The 13,240-nt window shown below is 43.3% G+C and overlaps 1 protein-coding gene across 2 annotated transcripts in view; it reads left to right on the top strand.

The window, feature by feature from the left end:
* The first annotated feature begins 4,897 nt into the window (after positions 1-4,897).
* Positions 4,898-13,240, top strand: part of usp43a (ubiquitin specific peptidase 43a) — a 123,306-nt gene continuing 114,963 nt past the window's right edge. For both annotated transcript variants that reach the window (XM_080721466.1, XM_080721465.1), the window contains exon 1: positions 4,898-5,744. In XM_080721466.1, coding sequence (XP_080577592.1) covers positions 5,064-5,744 — 681 coding nt within the window. In that variant the 5' untranslated portion in view covers positions 4,898-5,063. The remainder of the gene's footprint in view (positions 5,745-13,240) is intronic.

The following is a 13,240-nucleotide window of genomic DNA, read 5'->3' as shown; positions in this document are numbered from 1 at the left end:
CTTGACCAATCCTCAAAGTATCCATTCATCTAACCGGGAGGGACACCACACATTTTGCTTCTTGAAAAAGCCTATTCATTCTGGACTGATATTTTACACGTACGGGACAGGAAAAACCTGTTCATTCTGGCCTGGAGTGACCATATATGGACATAAGGTAACATACTTTGTGTTTTTGAAAAACCCTGTTCATTCTGGACTGAGATCACCATATATGGTAATTAAACGGACATTCTGTGGGACAGGAAAAACCTGTTCATTCTGGCCTGGAGTGACCATATATGGACATAAGGTAACATACATTGTGTTTTTGAAAAACCCTGTTCATTCTGGACTGACATCACCATATATGGTAATTAAACGGACATTCTGTTTTTGAAAAAGCCTGTTCATTCTGGACTGAAATGACCATATATGGGCGTGATACACACAAAGCCATTCATTGGAAGCGGTTTTCACCGCTTCAAAAAGAGGAAGGGACACAGGGAGCAATGGGGAAAAAACAAAAACAAAGATGCACACATATTTACACATAGCATATCCATCCTGTACACTGTATGTACATATGGTTAGACACATGAGATACATGAGGAGCAGGTACAGTACTGGTACTGTATTGTAGGTGTAGAGTATCAGCACATGTCAGATTCAAGTCCGCAAAACTTTCACTGGTATAATCCACATAGGTAAATCCACCAGGAAGAGCAAAGGTACAAGCCAAGGCCAGCCTGGTGACAGCCGGTGGTCATACCCTGTTCAACGGTCTAATGGTAGCTGTGTGGAAGCTTTTCATAAACCTGGTGTTTTTCAAAATGATGTTTCAGTTTCACAAAGTCATTTTATGTGAAGATCAATGATATCAGTAATCCATTCCATTCCATGTAAATGAGCTATTACGGGCAATAAACATATTTAAACTGTTGCAGCCCCCACATAAATGTTCCTGTGGTCATTGGGAGGGCTTTGAGTAATTATACAATCTTCAATCTATAAATACTATGCCTTTTTGCTGAGGGCTTTGTTTCTCTTCCATTCCCTTATAATGAACTGCATTTGATATCTCTGTGAGATTACATTTCGTCTCCTATGAAGCATTATAGTCTTGGTCTTGCTCTGAGAAATTAAATCCATTTTCAAAGGCAATTCTCTTAAATGTTCAACCTATTTTGAGCAAATCCCCATGTAATATGAAACCTGTTTTTTTGTCCCTTCTCAAACATTCTTCATCTTCATCTATTCTACAAAAATACACACAAATTAAATACAAATTCTATTTCGTTTTATTTGGTCAAATATAAGATCCGTAAGTGCCATATGCCATGCCAAATGTGCCATGTCATGCTATATGCCATGCTACATGCCATGTATGTGAAAAGATAATATAATATTATTAATATTGCGTAGCCAGTTTATATCACTGCATGGATAGGCAAACCTTTTTTGCACCGGTGGATTCGTCTGATTCTAGGCTAATGTACTGTATGTGACTATATGTATATATTATAATGATCAAATGACTTTGAAGCACAATCTATTTAGTGATATTTTGGTTTGAAACTGCTTTCAAAGCTTTGAGGAAGTGAGAGGACATTAAAGTGTGCCAGTGAGAGGTCTGGGAGTCGCGTGAATCAAAACTGCATCCCGGTTCCAACAATGGACCAAGGGCGGGAGCGCTTGTTTTCGGTGGAGATGACGGAGGCGCGCCGTCTCAGGCGACCATGAGCCATGTGAGACACCGCCGAGCGAGCGGCAGCGAGCGAGTCGCCGTGTTGAGCGTTGCGTTCAGCCAATCGCAAGCTTCCACTGCTGGAATCGGGATGCTGTTTTGATACACGCCTGGGAGTCAGCAATCTCTTGAGACAGAGTCAATGATGGCTATGGAAGAGAGATAGACCGAGTGGGCGTCGCCCTTTCTTTGATGATGGGTTCCCAGATTGGGGAGTCAGTGGCTCCTCCATGCAGGACATCTTTATCCTTTCATTTTCCTGACTGGACTTCTACTGTAGCTATAATGAATATAGTCACATCAACAAGAAAGGACCTTGCTTGGTGCATGGAATTGTGTTGTTGTTGTTGGTGCTGCCTACACTATAAATAGCTTCAACCAACAATTGAGAAGCTAGATACTTTGACAGCTTCAAAGCCCCTGGGGACATTGAACTCTCATTCAAAGCTGTAAACAGACTTTTAAAAGCGGCATATGACAAGACGATAGACCATAGGCCTATTAATTTCCATATGGAGGAATCATATAGATGAAAAGGAGGCGATGGTATTGGTTTGAAGACATAAATGAACAACAGCACTGCATAATAGTATCCAGATAGAACATATCAACTTAATTAATGACTTAATATACTGTATGTGTAATTGTGTATCAACTTTAACTGACCTTGAATATAGAGGCCTAGTTTTACCTTTGGTTTCATTCCTTAATTTGGTCCCAGCTCTTCTAATACTATGGAAATTGCTGATCTTCAAAAATAATTAGATAGACGGATGGGACTCAGGGAGGGAGAATTTTCAGCTTCAACCAGCTGAGTGCTGTCAACCTCTTTTTAGATGTTGTAGATCTCTCTCACCTGGTTGGAAATATGATCAAGGCAGAGATGAAGACACGCACGCACGCACGCACGCGCGCGCGCGCGCACGCACGCACGCACGCACACACACACACACACACACACACACACACACACACACACACACACACACACACACATGTACAGTATATACATACATGGGCCTACACGTGCATAGGCCTATACAGATGGAGTTGACATAATCTCTGAATGCCTGTCCCTCAAACATGTCCCCCTCTATCACCCAGAAAGGCTAACGTCAATTATTAATAGCTCACCCCTGCTATCCCACAATGTAAAATAGCAAACTGACAGAGTGACAGTAGATTACAAACCAAAGTCAGCAAAAACTTCCATGGCTTGCTGAATCAATTAGGACATCCTCTTTCTGCCCCCTGCTGGCCTGTTCGTGAACATCAGACTAGTTTTCTTCACAAGTAAAACCAGGGTTTTCATTTTAGTGATGTTTCAGAAATGTTTTTGAGCGATTGTGCATTTAAATGCTGTGCCCATACCACACAACAGAGAGTGACTTTTTCCCCACAATGGTGGAATAATGATTTATAATGAAAACATGATTGGAAGAGGAACTTGTAATCTTTTTAGCTCAATAAATCAGCCTTATCTGGTCTACTATATCCTATATATGGTCTTGGTGAGCTGTGAAATTAAACTTGGGCTGGTGATACAGTGCAGAACCTGGTAACCCCCCCACCTGCTTTTACCCAACTTGAAATGCTTGCATGTTATTGCAGTAGAAGTGGCAATGTTCAATAATACAGTAGGTACCTGAATCATGCTTGTTAGAAATTGTATTTCCTTAGCAGGTTTCCAGAATAATGTATTGCAAAGTAACAATGCCATTAGAGTGAAAATATATGAAGATTTTGAGGAGTCCACAAAGATACCATGGGTTATAGTTTACGATTTAATAAATAATCCAGTGACATGTTCTAGCATCCCTGAGCATAATAACTCTTGGCGAGTCATGCACCTAAAACTACCTCATAATGAAGATGGTGTTTTCTTTCTTTCTTTCCTTGCTCCTTGTTCCCTGCAGCAACAAATCAGTTGTTCAGTATGTGTTAACATGCAGCTATTTGGTGTCAATAATCAATTTCAATATAGAGTTTTGGTCTGTTTAAAACACAGCAGTCAGATGAGGTCAGGTATACAATTATCTCTGACATCTCATCTAATGTATTATTTATCCACTCTCTGATGATGACCTGTACTCTGATTCCAGCTGGCCATAAGCTTTTGGTGTTACAATACAAGGGGCCATGTTTGAAAATGTAACTATAGTCAGTAAGATGATAATTGTATTTTAATGCAAAGCAATCCATTCCCCCCAAAAAAACATTGCAAAATCACACCCAGTGTGAAGTGAGCGGTGCCTTTTATGTGTAGGTCCACATACATGCAAAGACATTCTGCGAAGCTTGGCCAATGCCAAGCTTTGCGAGACATACGGATTACGGACGGACATACACACAAAGCCAAATGTTGGAGCGGCACCGCTCAATAATAAAGACATTTGGGTTCCTTTTGTAGCCACTTTAAATGAATTAGACACACTGTCCGATCACCCATCGGACTCCGATGGGTTCCATGGGGTAACAGGAAAGGTGGGCACCAAAATATTCTGGGCACTAGGGAAAACTGCATGGACACCTATACTAGAGTGGACACTAAAATGTGGGTACCCAGAAGAGTGGGCACTTTGGGGTGAGAAGAGTGGGAGCTAGGGAAATCTGGGAACCAAAACAGTGGGCACCAGGAAAACTGGGCAATAGGAAGAGTGGGCAGTTAGGACATGTGGGCACCAACACAGAGTGGGCACCAGACCTCGAAAGAGGCACTATAGGGGAAATCCAGGCACCAAAACGGGAATACTTTGAAGTTGTAGGGTTCATGTCCCCCCCCCCCCCCCCCCCCATCCAAAACATGTATTTATATCGAGGTGCCCAGATGTCCATAAGTGCCCACCTATCCTGTATCACTTTCTACCATACAGATTGATTGTTTTATTGATTCAAATCAAATAAATCCCGGATTATAGATTTAGTCAATGTTAGGACTGACTGGAAGGAACAGGGAATGAATGGAAGGGGAGGGAGATGAGGGAGGGAGGGAGAGGAGGTAGAGACCGAGAGCGCTGAGAGCGACAGAGGAGGAAGTAGAGTCTATCCCACTATTCACACACGATGCAACTCATCAGCAGTGCCACTGTGTCGTTACAGGTGAGTATCGATCGACCCAGCTTGACCACTGCTCCGCGATAGAATGACCGGAATGTCCATGGAATGTTAGTCACGATGACGTGCCTTGGTGGCACCAGGTCGGTGTCACATCAGTGGTGAAACAGAAGAAGGAATAATAATAATAACAGCCTGACAGGAGGACAGGTGCGACTTTTTTTTTTTTATCGCCAGCGGCCGCCACTTTGGTTTCTTTTCTGCCCGCCAACTTTAACGAGCCATGGATACCGGCGGCGACAGGACGAACAAGGTGCGATTAAAGCAACCGATGAAACCCAAGCAGCGCAAGAAGGAAAAGAAATACAAAACCGCGAAGCTTTTCAGGAGGAAATCGCTGCGGTCCGTGGGGAATTTCATGAGCAGGATCCTGAAAACTTTGGGAACTTTAGCGCGCTTCGGAGACGTCGGCGAGCCGCCCGATGCCGAGGATGATGATGGTGGCTTCGGGCAGAGCGCGGCGTCGTGCACGTTGAGCGCCACCTCAGGGAATAATAACAATAATCTCAAAGATGAACAGCAGCAGCAGCAGCAGCAGCATACTGCCTCTTCCTCGTCTTCCCCGAGGGAGAATAGCCGGGTGCTGAGGCACAGCTCGTCCGCCTGCGGCTCCGTGAAGGAGCGGCTGTCGTGGTGCTACGGCACCGACAAGACCCCCGGCGTGCTCGGCCTGAAGAACCACGGGAACACCTGCTTCATGAACGCCGTGGTCCAGTGCCTCAGCAACACGGACCTGCTGGCCGAGCACCTCGGCCTGGAGCAGTACAGGCCGGGGGGAGCGGGGAGGGTCAACGGGCTGGTGGAGGGGGGCAGCACCCGCGGCGAGGTGACCGAGCAGCTGGCGTCGCTGGTCAGAGCGCTCTGGACCCTCGAGTACACGCCGCCGCTGTCGGTAGAGTTCAAGGTACGTTCACGCATTCAGTAGCTCAGTGTTTCTCAAAGTTTAAAATGTTGAGGTCTCCCCTAAACTCTGACAGTGTACAAATGGAACCAAATGAACCCGTTAGTGTATTGTGTACGCTAGACAATTATTAATTATTAGCCTGCGGACCCCCCCCCCCCCCCCCCCACACACACACACATTTGAAAAGATAGGCCAGGGACCTCCATAAGGGAAGATTTTTTACGGCTCTAGCAGTGATTCCCATTCCCAACCATTTTTTTTCAAGGACCCCCAGACAGTTTGACATGCATTTTAGGCTACGGACCGTCGGACCCCCATTAATGGCATTTCTATTTGAGACCCCAATCTATATTGTAAAATCAATATGTTAATTTAACTCAGTGTACCTCTCTGAGTTACATAGGCCTACATAATGGTCCATTTGGTTCCTAAGTTAGGAATAATATAATTAGGCTAACTATCATTTTGCTGGGGACCCCCTGGGGGTCCGCGGACACCACTTTGAGAACCAATGTTTTAGACAGTCCCACTTGTCAACAATAGGGTGCTTTCGGATATCCAGCACAGCAGTGCAGTGCAGCCTATAGAGAGAGATTTAAAAATATAGACATCAAAATATCGTAGATATAAAAAGGTAAAAATCATTCAAATACATCTATCTAGCCTTGATCCAAGGCTGCCACAGATTTCTTTAAACAACGTTTTATTCATTAGAATAAGTTCCGGATGTGTGTACAATGGTCCATTTTCTATTTGTAGCTACACTCTCTGAGTTACAAATGGATACATAAATTTACTTAATTAAGAGACTTTTACTGTGTAACTACAAAGAGGGGGAGAGAGATTATGAGGAAATGTGTAATTATATAGTTATTACTTACAACCTCAGTGACACAAGCAGGCTATTATTAGTCAGGAACAATGCCTGTATTGTATTGTAGCCTGTTCTTTTCAGAAGGACTCACAAATGCAAGTGAGAATTTGGGTTTTGCGAGCAAACTTCTCTGAACTCTGAAACAACTAGCCTATGAACAGTCTGAGTGTACATGATCTGTGTGGGACACAATGGCATAAACAGGATAGCTGGTTACAAAACAAAGCTTTGCTTTTCTTCTCGTCCCATTTCCGTGAACAAATGTAGACGACAGTAGTAGGCTGCACAGGTAGTATTTCCAGGGAGGAGTCGGCCAATGGTCAAAACATGTGTGACTGACTATCAACTTTTGACTATGTCTATTTACTACTATATAGGCTTTGGTCTTTGGAGTTGCATTTTGTTGTCTTTAGATTTGAACAACTTACAACTGGCTTACAAAGTATTTGTTAGCAATGAATGTAATCGTTTACATTCTAAGGTAGTTGCTATTGTACCTTCTTGGCGCACCTGCCCTAAACAGCAGACTGTGTGTGACAATGTGGTTAGTCTGCATTCTCCCAATGCCTGCCTGCTGCTGTTCTTTCACATGCAAGAGGGATGCACTCGTCCTCTCTATGCCTGGGGCTTGAATCATGCTGATGAAAGTCAGCAGCCGGCAAACTGGCCGGCAAACTGGTATGAAAGAACGGCAAATGAGTCCTGGGCCCACACAATCATTTTAAAATCAATGATTCGTGGCGTGGGGCCGTGGACTCAAACCCCATTTTAAATTGTTGTATAATATTTGAGAATGATGATGCGCTTGCTGAAAGGTTTTCATTTTCATTCTTTGGATACTTTTACTGTAGTCTTGTATGGCACACAATTTGGACACATGAGTGTGTGCACAGCCATGTAATATATCTACGGTATATATGCACACATTGCACAGTGCACACACACAAAAGGAGTATTTGACATTGTAGGTGGGATGAGAGGGTCAGGCAAGCTTTCTCTGTTGTGAAGTTTGGTCAGAGGGAAACAATAATACCATCTTCTCCCCATTCGGCTTATTGAATAACATCCAACAGTTAGTTGGATGTTATTACATTGACATCTACAGATAGATGTACGGTAGGTGCAAGCATTCACACAAGTACGCATAGGAGCTATAACTACTCAAATAGCACCATCATAGTTTAGTTATTGTGGCCTCACTCACACACAGTCACTTTTAGAGCAAACTTAGTTCAAAGCCGTACCAGCCACTGTGGGGACTGCATAAGTGCTTATGAATATATGCAATGAACAAAGGTGATTTTCCTTTTTTCTCCCCTTTCTTTCTCATCAGCAGAAAGGAGTTATTAATGGTGCTGCTCTATATTCTGATAGTCATCATTACCATGTGTTTGTTCAGTAACAGAGGTTTGTCCAGGTCTAAGAAACAGAAAATACATTTTCAGGTGGGACACCACTTTAATCCAAACAGCTGAGAGAACCCATTCATTTTGTTCCAAATTGCTCTGTAAATTCTTTCCCCATCACTTATTCAGTTTCAGTTTCACTATGAGCTCTCTCTCTTGATTGGATAAAATGTATCCTAGTGATTCGGAAGTCCGCGGATGTAGTATTCCGCGCGGAATCATGGGTTTTTTCACTCACTCCCGGTCGCGGCAACGCAGGGCTATCGGTTACCATGATAACCAGTTAACATGTCTCTGAACGTGATAACGGGGCTTCGGCACTCCACGGGGGGAATCATATTAGGCATCCCATGTGTTAACACTTAATAAAAAATATCACTTTTACAGCACTAAAAAGTGATAGAGAGAAGAGAGAGTGGTCAGTCTCATGTCATCACTTTGTATCACATTAAAATGTGAATGAAATCAATGATTTTACTGTAGGTAAAGCACATTTCAAACTTTTATCAATGTTCAAGCCGGTGTTTTATTTGCCATTTGCACTTAGAATATAGCTGTAACAACATTTCAGGCAATCAAATACTCATGCTTCCTACATTTTGATTGATCACTAGTGTTAAAAAGAAATACAATACGACTCTATAAGACTCACTCCGGTGGCTCTGTTATGCTGTGAGGGGCATTTTCCTGGCATGTGATATCATATACGTATATAGAAGAAGGGTCACTGACTCACTGCAAATCGATACAAAGTTATTTTGAGTGATCACCTTGATCCTATGATGAAACACCTCTGTCCTGTGAGGGTGTCGTATTGGGGTGTCGCTCTCCATTCCGACATGTCGCCACTCCGAAATTGACTTCTTATTGTCGGAGTGGCGACACTTCCATAGAGGTTAAGTTTAGGGTAAGGGTTAGAATGGAGACATGTCGGAAAGGAGACATGTCGGAGTGGCGGGGTGTAACCGTCCTGTGACTGGTCTCTTCCAGGTTGACATTGCCTACTTCCACAGGGCATGAGGGGTCACTGAATGGTTCTATGAGTAGGAATGCATATGGCCTTCACCGTCATTAGACCTCAACCCAATTGAACACCTTTGGGAGATTTTGACAGACGACACATGTTAGACAATGCGCTCTCTCCACCACCATCAAAGTGTCAATGAGAGAATATCTTTTCTTTTGTTAGAATGGAGTTCCATTCCATCCCTCCAGTAGCGCTCCAGAGAGACTTGTAGAATATATACCACAGCAGATGGAGGCATGGAAACTGTTCTGGCACCGCAGCTTGTGGTGGCTCTGAACAGTGAACACCTTACTTTATTTTGTTTTATCCTTTAAATTGTCACCTGTCTATCTAACACAGTTACATAAGTGTGCTTATGTATGCTTATGCATAAGTGTGCCACTGTAATCTATCATGCCTTCTGCTTCTAAACCACCCTCAACCCACTCTGCGGGCTATTCTCTTTAGTAGAATGCTATCTCTTACATTGAAGCAACAAAATCAGTGTTACTTAAACTAGCCCTTACCCGTTCAAAGATATGAGCTCCAAAATGATGTGCAGTGTGTGGGTTATGGGATGTGCACTGTGCACACAGTATATGAGGGATGGAAAGTAACTTTAACTGGTGCTTGCATGATAATATGTAGGAGCGTCAATGTAAGAAACCCGTTTCGTTTAATGGCTACAGAGATACTGTTCCCCCCCCCCCCCTCCCCCCAGCCCGCCCGCCCACCCGCCTGCACACACACCCGCCTGCCTGCACACACACACACACACACGCACACACACACAAGATATGAGCTCCGAAATGATGTGCAGTGTGTGGGTTATGGGGTGTGCACTGTGCACACAGTATATGAGGGATGGAAAGTAACTTTCTGGTGCTTGCATGATAATATGTAGGAGCATCAATGTAAGAAATACCCGTTTCGTTTAAAGGCTACAGAGATACTGTGTACCGATCTACATGACAACATCTGAAAGAGGGCCAGCCAACCCCCCCCCCCCCCCCCCCCCCGCCCCCCCCTCCCCACACACACACACACCGACCCACACACACACACACACACACACACACACACACACGCACACACACACGCACACACACACAGAGCTGGTTAAACATGTTGCCCCATGCTAGATGCAGAATAGATGTGCCTCATGCTAGATGCAGAATAGATAGTAGTTACACCATAAAAATGCTAATATACAGCATATGATTTGTGAAAGTGACAAACGGGCTTCACAGTTATGTCAGGTGTGTTCATATGCTAATGGTGATGCGATTTCAGATCAATTGCTCCAGCCACTGAGGAGAAACGCTGTGACAGACAGACAGACACTCACTCAGACATTCGCAAAATTATAGTATAGATGTAAATATTACGGTACTAACAGTTAGATCATAATCCAGTCAGTTTGTCTAGCTAAGGCCTAGTAAAACAAAAATAACATTCATATCGTGGCTGACTGCAGAATGCAGATAAAAGCCAATACAAACCCTCAGACCTAGAACATAATGTTGAGCCCTTCAGATTTTGTCTGAACAGGCAATATTTTGCTTTACTAAACATAAACCATTATTGATTATTATCATTCATTATTATTCTTGTGTGATACCTCTCGTCATAAATATTATATGTGAGGAAATTTTATAGATTCAGTTTCTAAACTTATTTTCTTTTTCTGACTTAGTTTATGTTATTTATTTATTTAATCTCTTTTTCAGACTGTAGATTAAAGTTTTATTTGAGTACAAGAATTTCACTGCCTGCAATGTTGCTGCCAGCTGTGTTGTATGTGATTGCGCACATGCCAGTAAAGCACCTTGAACCCTTGATCAGTAGTTATGCCCCCAGCTACCTAAAAACAATTAGTTATGCCCCAGACACATTCCTTTCTTTCAGGCCATGTGTCCACCAAAGCTTTTTTGTCCCAGCAAGGCGCTCTCGTTCGGCCAGAGTTGAAAAATATTTAAACTCTGTGTGACCAGGTAAAAACGGCAGACGTGAACGCGCACCACAGAATAGACGCTCAGCGCCGCACTGCTGGCATCTGGTGGATGAGTGAGTGTGTGAATGAGTGAGTGAGTGAGTGCACGACACGTGTGTGTGTGTGTGTGTGTGTGTGTGTGTGTGTGTGTGTGTGTGTGTGTGTGTGTGTGTGTGTGTGTGTGTGTGTGTGTGTGTGTGTGAGAGTGTGAGTGATGAGTGAGGGAGTGGTCAACTTCAAACGTGGTGTGCATAGTATACTGCAGAGGACCCGAGGGAGTGATGGACTGAGTGGGAAGACGGTCAGATCCATGTTTTTCCGTCTGTCTGTCTGTCTGTCTGTCTGTCTGTCTGACTGACTACTGTATCCCTTTTATGCCCATATTAGAAGTCATCAATATGGTGGCAGAGCACTGATGTCATATAGACTGACCTCCATGATAAAGAGTACTGCACTAAGTTCTCTGACAACTGGTATTATATTCACACCCGACTAGTGGTTAAATGTGTGGCACACACATTGAAAACAATTCAAAAATAGGAGAAAAAAAACACCTTGGTGGACATACTGTAGCCCCTTACTTCATCATGTTGATGATGTAGTGATTCCTGCCTATCTACTCATCTCAGGATGAAGCTCTTGAGAAAGGATGTTTACTGTCGCAAAAAAGATTAGACAATGTTGTTAACGTATTTAGACAAAGGTCAAAGGAGGATGCCCCCTCATGAGATGTCTTCATTGATGTGAGAGAGCAATGTGACAGAGAGAGCAGTGTGAGATAGAGCAGAGACAGAGAGAGAGAGAGAGAGAGAAGCAGCTTGTAGATCTGCTATTTCTTTTAAATCGTGAACATTTGTACAAATCTTTGAATATATACGTATATGAGATTTAGCTTCTGGGGTGGGAGTTGGTGGCCAAATACATATCATTTGGGGGGGGGGCTTTTTTTAAGATTTTTTTGGGGGGGCTTTTATTCCTTTATTGATAGGACAGTAGATTGACAGGAAATGAGGAGAGAAATGGGGAGTGACACCCAGCAAAGGTCGTTGAGATCGGGACTCGAACCCGCGACACGCTGTCAGGCATCAGAGCCTATGTGGTATGCGCCTGGACCGGTAGGCCAGCGGGCGCCCTATTTCTGAAAAATAAGTTTGAGCACCATACGTTTTTTCATAAAACTGGTAGGATTTAGAAGACATTTGTAGAATCGGCCTCAGGTCTAAATGGAGTAATGGACAGCTCACTGTTCACGAGGCTTTATTATTTTTGCACATTTCTGAATATAGCCTATCAAGTGATCCCCACATAAACTTGAGTAAGTTGCCAAAAGCTATTCCTGCTGAATGAAATATTGCCTATCTCCACTGCCCTGCTTCACAGTCACTAGTACCTAAAAGGATTTAAAAAAATAATTTGAGAACTTATTGAAACCCAGCGCTTGAATTACACTTTTGCTGGTCTTTGAAGCCAGACAAGTTTGTCTCAGCCAGGGTTTGCAAGTTGTCTTGTTTGACAGAGGTGTGCAGGAAGTGGGTGACAGTGAAGGCAGGGCAGTGAGATGGATGCTTTGTTTAGGTTCTTCAATCTCTGCTCTTATTCAAGGACCACTCTCACACTCTCAGTGGTGAAGATGTATAACACACACACGCGCACACACACACACACACGCACGCACGCACGCACACACACACACACACACCCCATGGGACCGGGATATGTACCACCTGGCCTCTGCAACACTTTGCTTGTCAGATTTGTACAGCTTTTGGGCCTCCTCAATTTAATTTCAAACAGTCCTTTGTATGGCATGAGAAACAGACGAGGATGAGATGTTCTATCGCTAAACACTAAACAGTTCTGTGTCTCTGACGCAGGCAAGGGTTTAGATTAGATAAGCTTGTTGTGAGGCTATTTTTAATCATAATCATACTCTGTATTGAATTAGCCTAAAAATGTTAATTTAATTCAGTGTAATACTTTGCCTGTCCCGTATCTGTTTTGGAAGCAGTGTTAAAACAGGAAACAGGAATACATAAGAACCATAACACACTCCATTCAATCTGTACAGCTGTTAAACAGCAATAAAGAAATATAGGAGCAAGCATGTCTGTAATATGTCTATGTAAGCACAGCAATTTTAGTGTACTTCCCCACAGATTTATTATTCAGCAGCATGATTTATGTCCTGTATCTGACACACTGTAGGCAGGTAAGGGG

This window comes from Nannobrachium achirus (assembly GCF_963921795.1).
Source record: "Nannobrachium achirus genome assembly, chromosome: 3".
In the NCBI taxonomy this organism is placed as follows: Eukaryota; Metazoa; Chordata; class Actinopteri; order Myctophiformes; family Myctophidae; genus Nannobrachium; species Nannobrachium achirus.
The sequence above is the reverse complement of the archived record's forward strand: the minus strand, read 5'-3'. Positions and strand labels throughout refer to the sequence as shown.